General features: G+C 37.7%; 1 protein-coding gene across 1 annotated transcript in view; it reads left to right on the top strand.

Annotated features, from left to right (window-relative positions):
- The first annotated feature begins 240 nt into the window (after positions 1-240).
- GRIK2 (glutamate ionotropic receptor kainate type subunit 2) overlaps positions 241-21,371 on the top strand; it is a 429,675-nt gene continuing 408,544 nt past the window's right edge. Inside the window, exon 1 of the mRNA XM_050895229.1 lies at positions 241-355. Within this exon, the coding sequence (XP_050751186.1) occupies positions 241-355 (115 nt within the window). The remainder of the gene's footprint in view (positions 356-21,371) is intronic.

Genomic DNA, 21,371 nt, shown 5'->3' with positions numbered 1-21,371 from the left:
CCGACTAACATGGACGTCCCACCATTCCTTGCAATTGAAGGTTGCTCCTTGGCGCAGTGAATGAAGAACATGCAGGGATTGCTAATGGGTTTGGGAAGCGTAGACTCTCTCTTCTCTCTGTGACCATGCCGTGATCGTGTCTGAGGGCCATCAGTTTACGTATCCTCATTCTCACCCTATCGGGAAACCTGACGGCTTAGAAGGGGGAAGTAAGGCAGCGCGTGTGTGCATAGAAACATCATGAAGATTATTTCCCCTATTCTAACTAATCCAGTCTTCAGATGCACCATTAGACTCCTTCTTTGCTTACTGTGGATTGGATATTCTCAAGGAACCACACATGTATTAAGATTTGGTAAGATTTCCCGACACTTTTTTCATTGTACATTTAAGCCTGAATGCGATATGCGTAGGATTGACTCAGAAGGGGGTGCTGGGGGAGAGCTGGGACGTGCTACCGGAGTCAGGCAGCGAAGTCCCTCTTTATTTTGCATCCGGAGGGATGAATTGCTGTGTGTTTTTTCTGTCGCTGCAGCTCATTGTAGCCGTAGTAACGGCACGATGATGATGATAATTATAATAACAATAGAGAGAAAAATGCCTGGCAAACGCGTTTGCCTAAGGCTCTGCGCAGCTTGCTTGGCTTCCTCGTAATGTACCTTTTTTGTTTCCATAGTAGTGGAAAGCATGGCTAATACGGTGCTTGATCAGTTAAAAATCTGTCAACTAGTTGTTAAGTTTCGGCCGCCCGTCTCTGGTTCACCCGAGCCGATCCCGTGCGGGCGCGACGCTGTGATTTGAGACCTTTGGGCTGATTTCCCTTGAAGCGTCTGCGTTGCTTGCCACTTCAGTGGTGTTTAGGGTTAGAGAAGAGATGATTTATGTCTTGAGCGGTGGCCGTGAAAGAGCCTTTGCGATACGTTTCAAAACCACAGCTTTTCTATGCGAGGTAAGTTGTTCCCCCCTCCCCCGCAAAAAAAAAAAAAAAAAAAAAAAAAGAAAAAAGAAAAAAAAGAAAGAAGAAAGTCATAGATCAGGATGAAATTTCAAGGAGACTAGAGGGGTTTTACAGTTTAAAGACTATCCCAGCTGGACCATGAAACTAACCTTAACAGCTCTGCCTGTGTATGCGCGCGTGTGTACGTGTGTATAGGCAAGCAAGCGAGGGAAACATTTCAGCCGCTGCATCTCCCAGAGAAGTTTCGCAGCAAGGAAGGGCAGGACGGAGACGAAAGTTAACCGCAGGTCCGAGGGGGGCTGTGCGGCCCGGAGAAGTCCTCCGGGGCGAGCCGCGGCGGGAGCCCCGTGCCCGCCTCCGCGCCCTCCTGGCCGCCCGGGCACCGCGGGGGGAGCGCCGCGCCCCGCGGGCGAGCCGCGGCGGAGAGAGCAGGCCGAAAGTTGCTTCCCCAGACGAGCATCCTCCTCCTTTCCTACCGACAGCATGGGTGGAGGGAGGAAGCGCGGATCTCCCGCATTCGCGCTGACCGCGATAAACCGTAGCAGCCGCTACATCCATTTCTGTGGGACACTGAAAGCTGTTGTCTTCGCCTGGGAGTAGTGCCTCGGTTCGTACCTAATTTTGTTTAAAATCCCCCCCGCACACACTTTTATGTGGAGGGGAAGGTGAGTAATGATTAAAAAGTCACCAGGCTGTTACCGATCTCGTGTACTGAATTCCTAGTAGTACTTATTTTCTGCTTCCATCTGGTCTAAAGGTGGTGCTTAAGGCACGTTGCTCTTAGCAACCGTCTTCAGGAATGCTTGTTTCTTTGGACATGGCTAAACGGGTCGGTATATCATTGCGGGGTTTCTTTTGCATTCAGTTTGATCCATAATCATGGCCGTGAAATTAGTGCTAGGGCTGCCTGTAATTTGGCACTGTCCGGCTGCCTATCCTTCCACGAACCAGGATTCATAACGGGTGCCCAGGGTCGGTCTCTAGGAGTCTGAATTACTTTAAAGGGTAGATATGTAAACAAACATCTTCCCGGCCACACCATTAGCAGGAGGTGAGCTTTCCTCCTTTAGATTAGCATTCTCACTGCATTGTTAGTCCAGTGTACCTATAGAGATAGCCCTGAAGAGCAGCGTTTTGGTAATGATTAGAATAATAAATAATTCCGAGACTGAAGCGTGGTGCAGCGGGACTCCGGCACCCAGTGACATAGTCGCGCATGCATGTATTTTCCTAGGCTAACTTCCCTTCCCAGCTGCCTCCTGGTCACACAGTCGGTTAACGGGTTGTGCTCACTCCATTGTTTGTAGCGGGAAAGTATGAGTCCGCTTCTGAATCACCGCATGCTTTTTCTTGTCTTTCAAAAGAATTGTCGCCAGCTCATCTCCGAGGCTTAGAAGTAGGTAGGGAGCGGTTGGTTAGTTTATTTAACTATGGAAAATGTTAGACATAAGAGAGAGCGAGGAAGACTTCTGCTCTGCTCAGCCGGGCCTGTTGCACATCTCTGTTTTAGGGAGTGTGAATTTAGCCTGGTCCAGGTGTGGAGTGACTCTGTCTCTGACAGAGAGACAACTCCTGCTCCTTCCCCAGAGGCTGACATCTCTACCTCTGTGTAGGGCATGGCGGGGAGGAGGGAAGGAGCAGGGAGTGAGCTGTGGAAAAGCTTTAGTTATTTCTGAGAGGGGAATTTCCCGCCGCCCCCTCCGGGTTCCCGTGCTATCTGTCCCTTCGGGATGTCCTTGCGACCAGGAGGACGGGATGCCGGTGCCTTCCCGTGGAGTCCTTCCCGAGGAAAAGCGAGAGCTGAGGAGATTCCCTCCAGAAGCCAGCCTGCCAGCCCCCGCTCTTCTTCCTCAGCCAGCAGCACTATGGCAACAGGGGAGAGCTTGAAGCCTGCCAGAGCTCCAGCCCCCTCATTCCTCCTGTGCAAATTAACCACCATGGATTCACATTGTCCTTCCCACGGCTCCTCTCATTGTTGGGACTAGCCGGCATGTCCTTTCTCGCTCTCAAGCTACCTTTTAGCAACCACACAGGGAAGTCGAGCCGCCCAGGTTATCTGTCAAATGCGGGGGGTTATTTTTCCTGCGCCTTATGGAGCAAACACAGGGAGAGGCTGGTGCGATGGCATAGTTCCCTCCCCAGCGACACTCAGTCAGGCATCTGGACGCCCGCCTGCCGCTGCTGCTGGAGTAGGGCAACGTGGTATTTGGGCATCACACCAGGCGCCCGTCCTAAACGACACCTTGCTTCATGGGACGTGCGGCCAAGCTCCCTCCCTTGCCCTTTCTGAATAGCTTCTCATAAGCAAGCCCGGGAAATGCCGAGGGTGAGGCTTGTGCCCACGGTACTCGAGGGTTTCAAACGGGAACAGTTCTAAACCATTGCTGCGGATAAAAGGACAGGTCCCAGCTTGACGAGGGAGAAAAGCAGCAGCCTAGTATTTGTCTCTCCGCTGTGCTAAGTGTGATGGAAACCTTTCCCTTATCACTTGGCACCGTACAAAAGCCAAAATACGTGACCGCCGGCAGATCCGTTCCGTTATCAGGGATCACGTTTCGTAGCTTTCCGATTCACTGCTCCTACGTAAGAGCAGAGCCAGGGCAGCGGCTCCCCAGAAACACCAGGTAGCTCGGCAGATCCACAGCTCGGAGGTCGAGCCGCCTCTCCGTCCCCGACCGCTGGGCACGGCGGGCGGCCCGGGGCCGGCCTCAGCCTCCGCCCCGCCACCTTTTCGTACGCCCCCTCGCTTCTGCCTTTACCTCCCTGGGGGCATCCCAGCACTTTGCCCCGTAAGGCCGAATTAACAAGCCATTAAGAGCTGTTAACCATCAGTAACTGCTCACCTGTGTTTTCAGAAACCTGCCCCTTCCCTTACCCAGGGCAGTAAGAGCCCGGGCTGCTTAAAACCCCTCTTTTCTTACCTATTCCTACACGGGACATAAATGTCAGCTCTTTGAAATCTGGAGCACTCTAAAATACCCTCCTTTATTTAAATTGCCCGTTTCGGGCCTTGTCTCTCCTGCCGCAAGCAATTCGTCTTTCCTACAGTACAGGTGTGAAGAGGGACCAGTAACTGGAAGGTGAAAGTGGTTTGGCCATTGCGTTTTCTCATTCTCTCTCACGTAACTCATTATTCGTGAAAGTGTGGTGAAAGACTAAAGTGGGCCCACTGGTCTGATAAGTGTGTCCCCACCTTGTGAGATACTTTGTTTTCTTCAGCACATTCAAAAAGAAGGGTAAGGAGAAGTAGAGGCCCATGTCTGTAGTCTCGACTTTTTGTTGCTTTGGAGTTGCCTGACTTCAAGCCGATGAGGAAGGGAGCTGAATGTTATGAGTTACAATGAACTATAAGGGAAGGGGGGGAAGGGGTGGGGGAGTGTCTTGTTCCAGCTTAAAAGCTAAAGAAAGCCAAGAGAGAGATGTGAACACTTTTCAAAGGATGAAGGGAGAGTTTTGAACGCTTACCAGAAACATTTCCTACTACTGACTTTTTTCTTTTCCCTGAACTCCCCCCCCCCCAAACTCTTACAAAGCCTAGCACTTTCCCGTTGCCCTCCATAAAATAGTAGCAAAACAAAGCTGTATATGATAATGTAATCTTTGGGACTTAAGTAAAACCAACCTCATTTCCCACTCCACTGTGGGAACTCTGAGAGGGGAATTACTATACACTGGAGTCTTCCTCCGTGAAGATTTAGCATGGGTTTCATCTGACATATTCTTAGCTGAGCTCCTTTGGCTCAAGCAGATTGAGTCTTTCTCCATATAATTGTTTTTACGAGATTGAGTGTGGCAAAACCAGAGAAGAGTCTAGCTCATCGCGTCCACTGCTTGTGCAGTTGCCAGCGGGTGTTGAACCACACGTTTCTGGGATTCAGGTGACCATTTTAACATAGTAGCATTTAGAACCAGCAAAGTCATGGAAGAGCGGTGAGAGTTAGCTCTGTGCAAAAGGGTATGAGACAAGAGTTCAAGTGAAAAGTACCTGCTGGGTAATCCTGTAGAGTTTTCCTAGACTTGGACCTGCGTTAGCTCTCTTGAATGTGCGCTTTCTTTTCTTTGGATTTTGCACTGACACGCTTTTAGTGGAAGGAGGTGACCTCCCTGCCTGTTTAAGAGAAAAATGAGAAAAGGTACGTATCTGCTTTTAGTGGGGAAGGCAGTCTGCCTTCAGATCAAGAATGCGATGAAAATCTGCAAAATAAACACTTGTTGTGTCAGCCCTCAGAGGTCCGTGGCTTGGTAATTCCAGTATTTAGAGCCAATGAAAATTTTGCTGCCAAGGACAAGAAGCTTTCAACATGTGTTAACATCCTCACGGAGAGGAGTTCAAAATCAGTCTTATAAACAACAACAGAAATCTTTGAAAGAAGAGTAAGGTTAAGAGCCTCGGGAAGGCAGCAAGGAGGTGAGAAGCATTGTTATTGACTGGTCTAGATTAAACAGCACAGAGGAAGATTTCAATTTGATAACGTCACAGCCCTTCCTGTTTTTCTTTGCTGCTTCTGCTGACAATTTTGTAAGGTAATTAAATTGGCTGATTGAAGTCACAGTGGTCATGGGGCGATAAAGACCATTTGGATTTAATGGAATTTAGAAACAACGGTGCGCTGCACACAACTCTTACAGAACGAGAATTTTAATGACTCATTCAGGGTGCTGACTGCATAGAATGTCCTGGACGAGTTTAATTGAAAGGGCAAAGCAGATTATCTGTATACAGTCTTTATTGCCCTAGACAGGGGAATTAGAATTATCCTTTTAAAAGACTCATTATTGCATTATCAAGATTTAATGTAGGTTAAGAAAGCTTTCATCCGTGTGGGCTTTCTGGAATATCCCCAAATCCTTTCACCCAGTGTTTGGAACACCAATAGCCTAGTAAAATGATTTTCACGCAATTGTCCGATAGATTGGATACTGAGAAGTATAACTCGCTTCTTACTGACTGCTACTTGTCTTTTGAAGTGATGCAAAGTTCAAGTAATACCTCCCATTTAAATGTGGTTGCTGAATGAAATGGTTTCTGTCACCGGAGATAAGAAACCAGAGAAAAAGAGATTTTTCTAAACTCACATATTAGAGATTTTTTTTTTTTATTTTATACAAGAGAAAGTCCCCTCGATTTAGAAAAATATAAACCAAATATTGTGTAGTAATTGCAAATAATAGCAGGTCTTTGTCCCCTACTTAATATATTTACCTTGTCTGTTTCTGAGTTTTAACCTTCATCCTCTTTAATCTCTTCCAGAGGAACAATTACTAGAAGTTCTGTCAATAATGCAAAAGAGAAACTAGAAGGTGCCTTATTTCCATACTCCTCAATCTGCAAGGCAAATTAATGTTTCCCGAATAAGCTTTTTATAATGTTATGCTGTAATGTATGTTGGAAGATTAGATTAAACAATACGATAACATAATGTCATTATGCTACCACATCTGAATTGGAATATGGAGAATCAAAGACCACTGTCGTATTAATAATTATAATTTTGTGCTTCCCCCCCGAAGTCTTTTGGCTTCTTTATTATATAGTAATAATTGTCTTAGGTTTATATAGTGCCTTCAATTCAAACAACCAAAGCTTTCAGTAATGCAAAGAGTGCAGAACAAACATGTAATGATCATTATTCCAATTACTGGAGCTCAGCCAGCTCTGGATAAACTAGATGGTATTGTAATACTATGTAAAACACTAAACAGAAGCTCGAAAAATTTATTCTTAATTTCATTAAAAAGTAATTCTTAACAAATTAAAACCACAAAGCTTTTTTTTTTCCTTTGGGCAAAAATTAGAAGTGACCCATGGGCGCAGTGCTCCAGACTGCTCTTTTTACTTTTCCTGCAAAGATACACTTGGATCAAAAATTGCAAGTGATTTGGATCAGCCTGGATTCAGATTTCCTTGAACATTATTCTTGTGTATTCTTTCCAAAATGCTATTGAAATACAGTAACTCATCTAGGAATGTGTTCAGTAGCTTTGTTTGGTGTATCTTTCAAATGAAATACATATTTTTAGATGATATATTTTTAAAGTGTTTCCATTTCTAGGTGTTTCTGCCTGGGGTATAGAAAAACAGGTTCCCTGCTAGTATTGTGACTAGTGTCTACAGTAGGGGTAGTTTAAAGCACAGCTACGCTGTAGTGTTTAGATAACAATGTTTTGTTATCAGCGCGTCAGAAGGTTAATTCATTTATGGGTCTTACAGAATTTAATCTTTATATTTGAGGAAATACATTCATTCACATTAGCTGAACATCTATTTTATTATATTTGTATTTCCATTCCCAAACTCTTTAAAAACTCATTTTTTCAAGAAAATGGTTACCAGGATTTAAAAGTCAGTTGAACTAGGAATGTTGAAAATGTCTGTCAATATTTCAGCGTGAAAAACCCCCTGAATGTTAGAGTCACTAATTCTTGTATTAGGCTCAGTAACACTCTGACAGAAGAACAGTCCAGGGTCGGCTGGTTTACTGCGCTGTCAGGAACTGTTGTTCAGGAGACTTGATGAGTTTTTAAATTCAATGTATGATGGCTTTTTTCTCTTTTTTTCTTCTAGTATTTTACTGGTTGTCTCTGATGTTTCCTAATTATGTAAACATTCTAGCTGATTTCAATGTGTGTAGCTAAATCTTAAAGTGCTAAATGATCCGTGCTATATTTTTACAGATGAATGGAAAAAGTAATGTTGTTTTATGAATGGACAAAATAATTTTGAAAGAACAATACTTTTTTCTTTTTTTAACTTTTGCACCTTGAATCATTTGATCCCTTCCCTCACTACTACTTCTTCCTTATTTTTTTTAATAGCTGAAATGGAGAATTATTTCTTACCTATCTGAAAGAGGAATGTATGTTTGAATGTTATTTTTCTGGTTCTTTTTGGAAAGTCTTTGCTCTTCTAACTTTCTGGGAAACTGCATGAAAAATTAAAAAATCTGAAAGGCCTCATCGCTATCTAAAAACTGAACTTCTAGTCCAAGCCAAGTCTTAGGCCTCCTCTGCAGTATTTGGAGAGTGAAGGAGGCAGAAGAATTAGACAAGGTTGGCTTAGGCTGGATAACTCTTACATGGCAAAAGTTAGGCTAGATGAAGCACGCTTTTCATGGCATCAGCAACATGGAGGAAGTAAAAGTGGATTGTGTAGGGATATTTGTTTTCTCCCCAGGTTTTGAGGTTGTTTACCACATACTGAACTCAATTTCTCAGGCAGGAATTTAAAAGGGAAAGATAAATATGTTAATGGCTCAACAGCTTGTTCCTGATATTAAAATACAAAAAATGCTGAAACAGAAACTGCTCACTCATGCTGCTAAAAACTCCCCAGCAAATGCGTGGTGCTTGTTTTCACAATAGGTAATCATAATCAGTCCTGTAAATAAGGACTTGTTTGTGAACATATGTATTTAACTGATTACTTACTCTACAGAATTTTATTGAGTAAAGTTTATCAAGCTTGCTTCAAAAGATGCAGAACTACTTCAGCTTTGGAAGAGCGTGCCATCTTCACATTTAGCTCTTTCTGTATCTCCAGTAAAATATGTCAAATTAAGTGTCACATTTCTCTGAATATAAAAATAGCTATTACTTTAAAGTGGTTTTTGTCATAAGGTAACTGATACTGAATTTAAAACACTTCTATTAAAATGCTCGTTCATGTGCATATACACATTTAATAGGTAATAATCTGGGTAAATTTATTAAGGATTACTTTATAATTGAACTTGCCATCCATTTGGGCTTTTGTCCTTCTCCAGGAGCTAAATATATACCAGCTATTTCAATCAGCTCAGTAGCTAAACATATATCAGCTGTATCAATCAGCTCATATTTATGCTGTAATTTAAAAGTTGCACAATTAGGACACGACTTACCGAACAGCCCATACTAAAAATAATTACACTAGTAAGCATGAAACATTTACAAGAAAATCTGAGTCTCGTAGCTCATAATGGTCAAATTTATGACTTTCACTTTTTTTTTTTTTAAGCATGTAAGCAAATATTTTAAGTCATGCCTCAACAGTTCACATTGTAAAACCTTGAAGAAAGCAGTTATTTTGCTTGGAGACTAATCAAATCTTCTATTCCTACCTATATTTTCAGAGTCAGTGCTCGATCATCAGTCAATACCAACTACCTAGATTGTCAGAGAAATACAGTCCTTGATAGTTTAGTGCTAAGTTGATTTATGTTAGTGTGTTTTTATTTTTACACCACAGATGATATGAAATCTGTATGTACTTAGTAAAGTTTCTTATGTCGTTATTCACAACTACAATTTATGGATCGAATATTGAAATAAGATAACTTGCAGTATACTTTAGGTCTGATTCTCCTCTAACTTTCCATTCAGGTCAGTGGCTTATGTTAGTACAAAATGAAATAAGAATCAGAACTGTAAATTGTAGGATACTGTTTAGAAAAAGAATCTTTAGATCTTTCTCATGCTAAAACTAAGTAATTACGTTAAACTCGAGGGAAATTTGTCTGTTTATCCTAGGTATAGTCGTTGCCTGGATGAGTTGGTGGTAGAATATTCTTCCTAAGATGCATGATTAGGTCCACAGTGACGTTGAATGACACAGTGCTCTTCCAGTCAAGCCATCTGTGCTGGTTTACATTAGCTGAGGATCTCATTCCAGAATCTGTCTTGCCTTGAAATTTTTTTCCCAATTATCTTTTAAAATTGCACTACACTTTTTTGCACTTAAATTTGTCATTCACTTATTGATGTTTATAGTATATTAACAATATTTACAAACAAATTAAACATGATAGAGAATAATTTCAACTGGTGGATTTTTTTTTTAGGTTGGAAAGGGTATACTAATTGGTTAAAGATAATGCAGTTCAGTAGTAGCAATATAACTTGTTTCACTGATCAAACACTACAACACAATCAGAAACATTGTGCTATGTAGAAGTATACGTAAACAACAGTAAAGAACATGAAGATTACATATTCTGTAAGAGGAAAGTGTTTTCTAAAGCAATAACTTCATTGTTATTCTGCAACATTTATCCTACAAGGCAGGAAATCTTTAAAGGAAATTCCATGTTACTTATTCATTAAGGAATTAGGTAAAAAGGTACATTAGGGAAATTAAAATCATACAGAGTACTCTAAATCAGGGGAATTAATTTTCTTTTAAAATGCTTCATCATAGTATTTTTTGGTTTTATATTTGTTAACAGGAACATGTATGTTCTCATTTTATGCATTTCAATAACTGAAATTAGTTCAAAAAAATCATACAGAACCTTTAAGAAATTATCAGCATGCATTCGAGTATTACATTAAAATTCATTATTCTTGCTTCATATTGTGCCACTTAACAAGGACCAATATCAGGACTGAACCTTACGGAATCTGATTTGTAACATTATTGCTTATCTGATTTTTACTGTTCAACAATGTTTACAGTTTTCATGGGTTACTTTACTTACAAAAAAATATTTTTTTCAAATTGAAAGAGGACCCTAAACTATCTACCTCTCCCAGTGAATAATTGTTTATTTAAAAAAATATTTATATATTTTTGCTCAGGAAAATCTAGTCTTTCTGGTGTTATATGGCACCCATATATGCCTCTTTCTAGTCCATATAACAATAACCTTTTGATATTTTACTCCCCGAAGCTGGTATTTGAAAAGATTACTGTGCAAAATGGAAGTGTAAGGCGAACGACTGGTCATAGCTAATTTAATGGCAAATGTGGAATTCTTCCTTTTAAAAAGAGATATATTAAGTACTGAGGTAGTGTGTCTTGCTAATTTTTAACAACTATCGTTTTGAGTCAGTCCATTTTCAGAGCAGTGTGATTTCCGCCCCCCCGGCTAACAGTTTTTTTGGTGGTCACCTACATACCTTGAGATGCTGGTCTATTTTAGACACTAAACTACTTAGACATGCTCCCAGATATCCCGGACTACACTATTCTCTTGATTTTTTTGGGGGAAAAAAAAAAAAAGGTTGATAGGCAGGATGGAGGTGGTTTGAGAATAATAATGCAGATCAATTAAAGGCCATCAGTGATGAACAAACAACACAAAAATTGAGAGGGGTTAATGAAGAAAAAAAAAAAGCACTGTTCACCTACAAAGGCCATATACAACTGTGCAAATAGTAAGATTTTTGTTTCTGTTCAGTCAAAACCAACAAAAAAATGATACTTGGCAAAATGATCCAATAATACCAAAAAGAAAGCATAGCTTTTTTTTGTAAGCTAAGAATTTCCTTAGTTAAATCCCTTTGCTTGTTATTGGATATCGAGTATGATGTTTACATAAAGAACGGAAACATAGTTAAATAATCTATGCCCAGATTTGATCTTTTCTTAGCCTTGAAGGAAACATACACGGGGTTAGTTCAGGGGAAGTGATAAGCCCTGTGCATGCCTCATCTGTAAGCAGCTGAGGGAAGAAAATGGAAATTTGTGAAAGATACATGTGACTTCCTTTCAGTACTGCTATATGTATTTGTCTGGATGTCCTTGAGAAGGAAAGATTATAAAATACGACTGTTATTAAAGCTTATCTCTTCAGATCTCAGCAGACTCTATCATTCACGACATTCAATATGCCTGCAGAAACTTACTGTGTGACTGTGATATGGCTAAGAAAAATGTGTCCAAAAATGCATTAAATCAGATTTCCTAACATCTTTTCAAACCTACCTAAACAATGAAAAATCACATTTAAAGATCAAATCAACATTAGCTATTCACATCATCTTCAGTGTTACCCATTTGTGACCTTTTGTGTCTAGACATTGGAGATTTCAAGTTTAGCTATGCATTTGTATAATTCTGTGATCATTAACGTTCGTTAAACATTGCATTTGTTGGAACTTAAGGTAAGACTATACCATATTCTCATATAAACAGTGTGGGTTGCTTTTCAGAGCATTTTCCACTCTTTTCTTTCATGGGAAGGTGCTTGAGTTGGATAAAACTGTTGTGTCTAGCTGTCTTGTGGGCACAGGAGCTCTGTTCACATTGATTTCCTTTACTCTCCTGACTGTCATCTTGTAGTTTGTAAGAAAGTTGCAACACATGTTTTTGGAAGCCTTTTTTTCCGCTGTTACCACAGACCATTCAAAAAAATCCTTTCTACTTTGGGGTTGTACTATGTACTGGTTTCTTACTCATCAGAACCCATCTGATGGTTATAAAGACAGAAAATTAAAAGCTCTTTGTCATCTGCTCCACTCTGGTTATATACGTACAAAAGTAAACATCAATATTTTTCCTAATCCATATTAACAATAGATTATTGGATTTTTGATGATAAGTCCCTTTATTACTTATTTTTTTTGGCAGTCATTTCAGAGTGACACAGTATCTTTGTGACTTGAACAAAGGAACTAGGCAGCAATAGTCTTACAAGCACAGTCCTGTGTAAATGTGTGCGCATACATATATTTTCCTGCTGTGGTGGCTGAAATGCAAAAAAAAAAAAAAAAAAAAAAACCAAGTGGGAGTGTGACTCCTTTGCTGGAGTTGTCTTTAACATAAACCAGGAGAATTGCCTGAGGGTGCATCAGAGGTCTTTGATGGAAGGACTCATAAGGACTATCCATCTGCTTCCTGACAAGTAGTGTGAGCATGGGATAGCAAAGAGCTGTGAAGGTGGCAGAATCTGTTCTCACATGGTGTGATCTTCATGAATATTTTCAAAGTGGTCGTGAAAACAAGAAATTTTCAAGAAAGAAGCTATGAAATTCAGCAAAAAACACATAAAGTCAAGTATATTCATGAAAGGGAAAAAAAGAGAATGTTTCAGAATTTGCTACCATAAGAAAGAAAAACTAAATTCTGTGAATGAAGCTATGGATATATACGTGCTCTTATGCATTCAGTACCCACCCCCCTCCCCCAACTGCTAAGAATGTGGAAATGGTACTTGTTAACATGTCAACTCAATTTGCCATGGAGCAATATTCTTAGTGTAACGGAAATCTTCATTTAGAGAGTGGATCTGCCTCTGTGCGAGACCCATAGCAACCTACTTTCACTACTGTTTTAAGAGGAGGTAATTATGCCAGTATTACTGGGTGTGACTAGCAGTACTGTAAATCAATAGATCATATTAGAGTAAATTTCTGCTACAGTTTAATTTCTTCTTATCTGTGTAGCCTAAAACTACAGCACTGCAACAAACCTTTAGGTAGATTTGCTGGGCCTCCATTGTAAGGAGCTGTGATATGCCAAGGATCAGTGTATAGTTCTTTGCTGAGCAATTAAGGGAACTCCTGAGGAGACAGAAGAGTCTTCATTACTTCCATATCTGATTAGGCACAATTTCCACAAAAGCTTACTCACATGGATAACTTCACAAATATGGTTAATAGGTGGAAAGCCAGAAGGGATTTTACTTCCATGAATCATCCTGTTGAACCATAATTTTAAAAAACAAGAAGCTGAAGGAAGTGACTAAATATTAGCTTACGTTTTAGAGTTCATTTAGCTCTGAAGCTGAAGTAATCCATGGAAGCTCGTTTTGTCTGCTTTGGCAGAAAATAAAACCACTGAAAACCAGAAAATATTGGCTTTGGTGTCACCCTAAAGATAGTTGAGCTGTTTATGCTAAGCAAATTGAGAGGAAAAATGGAAGGGGCTAGTCTAGGTGTTAATGAAATATTTTGCAGTTGGTGAAGATTATTGTGCTGTTATAAAAAAGGATTTTCTGCCAGGACTGGCAAAGGACATGAGTATACTGAGATTTTCAGATGTTTTATGAATTCTGAAACACCCTATCTTAAGTACAATATTTTATATTTGCAGTGATAGTGAGCTGGAAGTGCAGAAGATTACAGTGCTTTTGCTTTTTAAAATATCTTTAGCTCATGTTTTATAATTAGTTCTCTTAATTAAATTTTTTATATTCTTTGGAAATTAGTTACCTTTCAACACAATTTCAGATTTTTAAGAAACTCATTTAGGTTGATTTACATCACAGGCAAGAGTTTTTGAACACAAAGGTTATTCCAGAACTAGGACTAATATTTAAACAACTTCTACAAAAAGTGCTAGCCTGTTTTTTTTAATAGCATTATTTTGCCTGCAGTATATGTTATCTTTTTTTTAATAATCTTTCTTTCAGTAGCAAACAAATATTTTACTTTTTTTTTGTCTTATGCAAACACTGTGGTCAGTCATACAAACAGTGAGACAAAACTTTTCAAATGGACTTAAGTTCCATTTTAAAAAATGTCTTAAATTAATGTGCTGCAAATGTCTGAAGTAATGGGCTTCAGGCATAACTATAACTTCACATGATGATATCAGTGTCTTTTTCCCTGAACTGGGCTTGTGTGGTTCAAGACACGTGTTTTACCTTTTTCTTTATCAGAATTAATGTAGGTGTAATCCCATCTTTCATAACAAGAAATTTTATTAAGAATTTCAAAATGCAAATGACAGTTGGTAGGACCCTTTTAGAGCTAGTTTAAGCATCACCTTTTAATAAAACAGATTCTTAGGAAAGGAGATGATAAAAATATAAATATATTGTTATTTGAAGATAGTCTTTCTAGAAATCTAGAAAATGATGAAAACCAGAGAAAGCAGACTGACAAATGGTTATTCAGTTTTTTTATAAAAGAATATTGTAATTGGTATGTTTTCAGGTAGGTGGTTTAAAACAATGAAAGGAAGTATGAATAACAGAGAAGAAAATTATGCAATTCATTGCCAGGGAGTGTTCTGGTTCCCCCCCCCCCCCAGCAATTACGTACATTTAAGGAATAAAGGTCTGCACTGGACATTATTGGTACTTTTTGGCTCTGTGAGTCCCTAAGTAAGTAGAAGTGGAAAGAGGGAGAAATCAAGAGTACAAACTTTTCCACATTTCCCTCGTTTTCTTTTCCTTTCCCTTAAATTTTGACTGTTGGACTGTGTTGGATACAGGGTAGTGTGTGTTGGAAAAATGGTTATTTTCCATGCTACTTTATGGCCATTCTTATGTTATGTTCTCTATAACATGCATAGTCAGAGAATATAGAAAGTGAAGTCAGTGAGCTACTGTGTTGTTACTGGAGGTTAAGATAACAAAGATTAAGAAACAAATAATACAGCCTTCATATATGGATGAAGTAATGGGAAACCTTTAGATACTGTAGACGAAAAGAGAATTTTAAAATAGAAGTTAAATACGATGTAAATAACAAATGATACATGGCAAGGAAGAATATGGAATAGAAACGGAACAAGGAAAAATAAACACTCGATAAAGCAGTACTCAGCCAAAGATGGGCACTCAGCCCTGCAGTGAAAAAATGTGGAAATGTAGTTCAGGAGTAGGGTCATGGAAACATAGCTTATTTGGCTTTTTGCAGAAAGATGTCAATGAGAATATTGGTGAGTGTAGTGGCCAATATATCTTCTTTTTTGAAATACAGCACCTCTAGGAAAACATCACAATCTTTGTTGAATGTTATTTCAGCATTTATGTAGAATAAAGAGTTGCTTTAAAAACTTGAAGTTATCATTGGAAATCTCCAGGTAAAATACTAAACAGAGTCTGGACAATTTCACTTATCTGAGGTTTGCACCAGCAGTGGAATGTATGGCCTATTGAAATGAAGAGATGTGGATGATGGTATTTCTAATTACACAAGCTTGTATCTAACTTGTGAGTTTCTTGTATTACTTCTCTCAAAAGAAGAATGTGTTCAGCCAGGGTAAAAATGTGAAAAAGTTTCTAGGAAACTTGGAGGTAAGAGTAATTTTATCTTATTTATTAAAAAAAAAAAAAATCTTTCCTTCTGGACACTGATATTACTGATTTAGAGACTGGAAAAGTACTATTTTAAGAGCACAGAAACTAGAGAGCATAGTTTCATGCTATAATCAGACTCTGCTGCTGAGAAACATTACTGTCACAAGAAAAGAACTATTGGCCATTGTTAGATCAATAGATCACTTTCGTCATTACCTCTATGGGAGAAAGTTTATTATTCAAAATAATCCTACAGCTGCCCAGTGGCTGTTGAGACTCCTAAGCCCAGAAGGACAATTGGCTCACTGGTTCCACAAAATAAAGCAGTAAGATTTCATCTTTCAGTATCTTCTTGGAAAAAGTAATGAAGATGTTGATGCCTTATTAAGGACACTGTGTTTGTGTACTTTAAGCATTACATGTGCAAAGAAGTTATAGAATTTTCATCCATATGCCAAGATTCTTCATGTGTTAGTTTTCTAGAAATATTCCCTTTGGACAAAATAAAAAGAACTACAACTATAGCTGTATATGAAGCTAATGACACAGTTATGAACTGATTCCTTACAAATAAATCTCAAGAAGCCCTGCTCAAGAATCTTGTGTTATCTGCCTGATTTAGCTATTCTTGAAATGGATCTCCCACGAGTTTGCTTGTTTGACTGGATACTACTCCAAAAAACAGATAAATGTTGGCAATGACCAGACCAATACACAAGAGAGAAATTGCAGTTATGTTAAAATCAAACATTAATTTGAAAAGACCACAGATTTAAGTGAGTACCATACCCGAATGACAGCCAGTGGTTCTCAGGAAACTACAAATGGTTATGAGCAGTTATTTTTTTAGGATGCTGATAACTGCTGAAAAATGATTATTTTTTTTTTTTATTATTTTTTAAAAAGAATGCTGGTACATCATGTGCTACAATTGGATTTTATGTTACTTTTTACAGATGTATCTTGTTGGATTACAACAAGGTTATGTTTCAGTACCGGGTGTCTCACTTTTGTGTTACTTTCCTGAACATTCTTAAATCCACCCTAATCCTGCTCAATAAAGAAAAATGTTCAATTTCTAACGGTACTAATATAAAATTCCTGCATGTACTTTGCAAAACATTATAATTGCATTTTAACGGTAGTCATGATAGATCATAGAATTCTATATGTAAATGATAGATAAGAAAAAAAAACCACACAGAAAAATAAAAATTTTCCAAGTTCTGTTTTTACTTATGGAAATAGTAGATATGTATTGTCCATTCTGTGTGCCCCCCCGCCCAATTAGTGTGCACATATTAGTGTGCACAATACATCTTTTTATATCTGGTCAAAAGGACAAACAAACAAATTTTTTTGCCTGTGTATAAAACCAATTTTTATAAAATAAAGTCTGTGCAATAAATGTGTAGTTTTTGTTTAATGACCTTACATTTGGATTTTGAAATTTTGAAACTCTTGACTTTCAAATTTGGGTAAGCTTGGTATTAGTATTGTGCATTTGGGTTTTTTTTTTTGTTTGTTTGTTTTTTTGATCCATAGTAAAGTAATAATATTTCCTTTATTAAGTGAAATTCTGTGAGCTTGGTTTTGAGTCAGCATTGTGAAGGATCTGTCAGTATGAATGAGGTGTCTGTTTTCTGGTAAAACCAAATATAGCTGCTTTCTTTTTGCAGTCTGGTTACAATAACCTTCTGCAGTGTCTGCACAAATAATCTTTAATTTTTACACTTCCAGAACAGGAATGGTAATTTGTCATTATCAGGAAACCATAAATTACACTGTCTCTGAATATGATAGAAATCTAAACTGTAATCCTCATTTTTGAATAATTCTAAGTGTTTAGAAAAGTCTTTGCAGAGTTTTCTTAGTCTATAAGGGAATATTTGAAAGGTACTTCAGGTCAAGTAGAATGGTAAATTATTAACATGTTAACTGTTACTAAAGAACTCCTTGTGGGGATATTGTTGCTGTGGAAGAAGGATGTCCTAAAAGGGATAGTCAGGTAGAATTAGACGTTCTTTTGTGCATATATGAAGCTATTCAAGAATAGTTGTTCCAGAGTTGTTGTGTAAGAACACCACATGTGAGGGCCAAAGGTCTTTAGCACTGGTTTCAGTAAATCCTGCAGACTATTCGTATATCTAATCCATACTAACAGTGTTTCAGCAAATTTAAAATTATGAGACAGAAATTTCCAGACCTAGGTTACAAAGTTCTAGCAAAACCAAAAATGTGTAATTTGGTGATGAAATTGTGCATCATTTGAGATGTGACAGATGAGCTGTCTAAAATGCAGAAATCACTGGCTAAAGAATTGTTCATCAACCCTTCAGATATGGTGAATATATAAAATCATTGATCCTGCCATGAAGCAGATATGGAAAAGTAGTATCACATAATCTAATAATTTCTTATTAGCAGTTTCTTACTTTAAAAGAATATAAATAGATAAAAATGATTTTGGTTCTTACAAAACCTTCTATTTCTAATTGAATCATTTTAATAGGATTCTTTATACTTAGAAGGAAGATGATTGGTAAGAAAAGTGTAGCTACAGATAAACTGGAATGCTGCTTCTAGATTCAATTACTTTTTTTTCTGAAGTGGTCATAAACTATCTTGGCTCTATTCCTACCCACTTTTTTTCCCCCTTTGCTTCCTCTTTCCAATTAATGATCTATAACACAATGAAAGGTTACACTTAGAATGTTTTGAAAAGTAACTCAATGCATTTATAAATATATTTCAGAGAAACTGGATAACATTGTGTATTTTTCACTGACATATATCCGTTACCTTATCACTTTGTTAGGCTTTGTTTTTATAAAAACCTGTAGGACTGTTATTTAAATTTGTCATCCTAAAAGTAAAAATCCTCACAATGAAAACTTTAAATAGTCATTTGCCATTTTAGAATGCATTTTAAGTGTATTTTGTATTTAGACAAGGTTTTTTTTATATGGAATCATAATAGAAATGGGTTTCCTGTAAATCAAGTCAATATTTGTTGTACAATCATTTTATGTATAAAACATTAAGACCTTGAATCAGTGAAAAAATGCATATTATAACCAGTTATCACCTGATTTTAGTAGAGCACTACCATGCTTCAAGCTAGGCAACTTGCTAAGACATGGCTCATGACTATTTCCTCCCTATTTAAATTCTATATAAGAGCATCTCACAGATGAAAGCATTGGGAATTGAACAAACATAGTATTTATTTATGTTTGAAATAAGAGAAGGTGGTGGGTTTATGTCTGTGTTTATTGTAGTGAATCTAAAGTGAAAGAAGTATCTTCCATCTTTGTGTAGAGGTAAGAAGAATGGGACCATATTCTGAGTTCACACAGGGATTTGGTACAAGGACCACTTCACCCAACTGAGAGTGTAATTTTGTTGGGTTTGGTGTTTTTTTTAATTGTTGTTGTTTTGTTTTGGTTATTTTTTTTAAATTGGTTTAGGCAGAGATGATGTTACCTCACTGTAACTGAGGCCATTATCCTAAGGTGTTTTGACATGACGGATCCTGATGGAGTAATCAAAGAACAATGAATACGTTTTCCACGCCTGCTCTTTGCGCTTGAACATGCATTTGAGGGTGTAGCCATGCTGAGGACCATAGACCATCTTACTGTTATTCTGAGAGGATGGAACACATAGAAATTAACATTTAACATTAATCCTTCCTTATTTTATCAACGATGTGGTACTTGGATGAGGAAAACAGTACATATAACAGTAGCTGATTTTACTACTGCTTTGTTATCAAAGCTTTTCTTCTCTCAGACTTGGCATGTTGAATCTCTGACTGCTAGGAGATCAGTTTTCCCTCACATTTTTGCATGTTCTGTTGCTGAAATAACCTCAAAGGCAGGTAGTCTTCTCACAGGGGATTTTATAACTGGATAAGGAGCAGTAAACAAAAAAGTTTATGTCTATTAAGGAACGTAAGTGTTGAAGGACTAATTACTCACCTTATATTAAAGAGTCAGGAAATGTTAATGACAAGTTGGAATATGGATTTGCTGGGTAATCTGAAGTCTCAGCATTTATTCCTGTTTATGATTTTCTATTTCTGCAATAATTTAGAGCATTTAAATTTTTAGAGGAAAAATAAACAGCCAGTATTTTATATCTCAGATTATTTTGTAACTAATCAAACCACAAGTGTATTAAGCATTTGTATATATATGTATTGCACATATTTATGTGTATATATATTTTATACGAACTTTAAAACACAGAGATTAAAACTCATTGGCTAAAGTGACAACATTTATATCCAGTGTATACTTGTGCAATAATCTTAATCCATAATTTGACCCAGAACATTTTAGTTATCTCATAAAAGGACTTGGAGGTACTCTCCTCTCACACAGTATAAGTCTCTGCTGGAATCCTAAATTTGGACTAGATTTTCCCTACTTAAATCAAGGCTCACTAAAGGCCACACCATAGGCCAGTTAATCTTTTGTACAGTTCCAGAGATGTCAATAGGAATGTTTTGCATCTGGAAAGATTGCATAATGTGACCTGATTTTTAAGGGGGTTGAGCACTTGTTATTCCTGTTCATAGGAATCCATGGGAAGTGGCAACACTTTGCAGTGACTCTTAAGTAGGTATAAGGGACTTTGCAACAGAAAATGTAAAGATGAAGATTTTACATTTCTTAAATATGGTGTAATTCATGTTTCTGCTTGCTGCTAAAGTGACCAGATCTGGTCACTTAAAGCTTCTCTGGTCTCAGTAATAGCTGGATAATTTCACAGGGTTTTGAAAACTGCCTTTGCTGTTAAATGTCTTTCACAGGTGGTCTAGCCTACGGAAAAAAATAGTGTATCTAATTCAAAATTGTTTATCCCATTTATTAGGGCAAAGATGTTTGAGACGGTAATTATGAATTATCTGTTCCTTGTTCTGAACCTTTAATACAAATGGCCATTGGTATGTTTCTGTAATTTAGTCCTGCAGTCATGTTTACACATAAACCTTCCCTGGAAGTGTATGTACAGAATAGACACATACTATTCCTAAAATGATTATGGATTTATAACACAATGGTATAATGCTTCTTAAGGCAAATAGAATCTGAAAATAATATATTTGATTTTTACCCAAGTTCAAGGCTTTCGTGAATCTAGGAAGATCCTATATGTTTACAGGCTTGTCTTAGAAAAGTGTACCCTATATGGCTAGATGAACTGTGAAACAAAGCAATTCTGCAAGGAGGCTTAAATCAGGTTACTTGAGAATGGTTAAATACCTATCTACTTAGCATTACGGCATTCAATGACTTAAAGACTGTAATGAATGTTTTCAATAATATCAAATTTAAATATTCACAGCAATATTATTAAAAAGTTTGATTTACATCTTAACTTTACAATTATTGATCAGAAGCTTAATGCAATTTCCAACTTCAGAAAAGATGCTGCAATTTCCATGCCAAATTTATGAGAGTATATTCAACTAACAAAATTGGTTTTAAAAAAATCCCTCTGTGTTGTTCAAAGGAAGTATTGTGGACTCTATTTCACTTAGTGTATCTGTTTCGTAAAATAAATGTTATTTTGAAGCATATATATCAAATCAAAACAGATGGATCTAGAAACAAAGCATATGGGTACACATATGCTAAAATGTTCTTTAGAATGAACCTCTTAGGAACCCTGAT

This window comes from Gymnogyps californianus, chromosome 3 (genome assembly GCF_018139145.2).
Source record: "Gymnogyps californianus isolate 813 chromosome 3, ASM1813914v2, whole genome shotgun sequence".
NCBI lineage: Eukaryota > Metazoa > Chordata > Aves > Accipitriformes > Cathartidae > Gymnogyps > Gymnogyps californianus.
The sequence above is the reverse complement of the archived record's forward strand: the minus strand, read 5'-3'. Positions and strand labels throughout refer to the sequence as shown.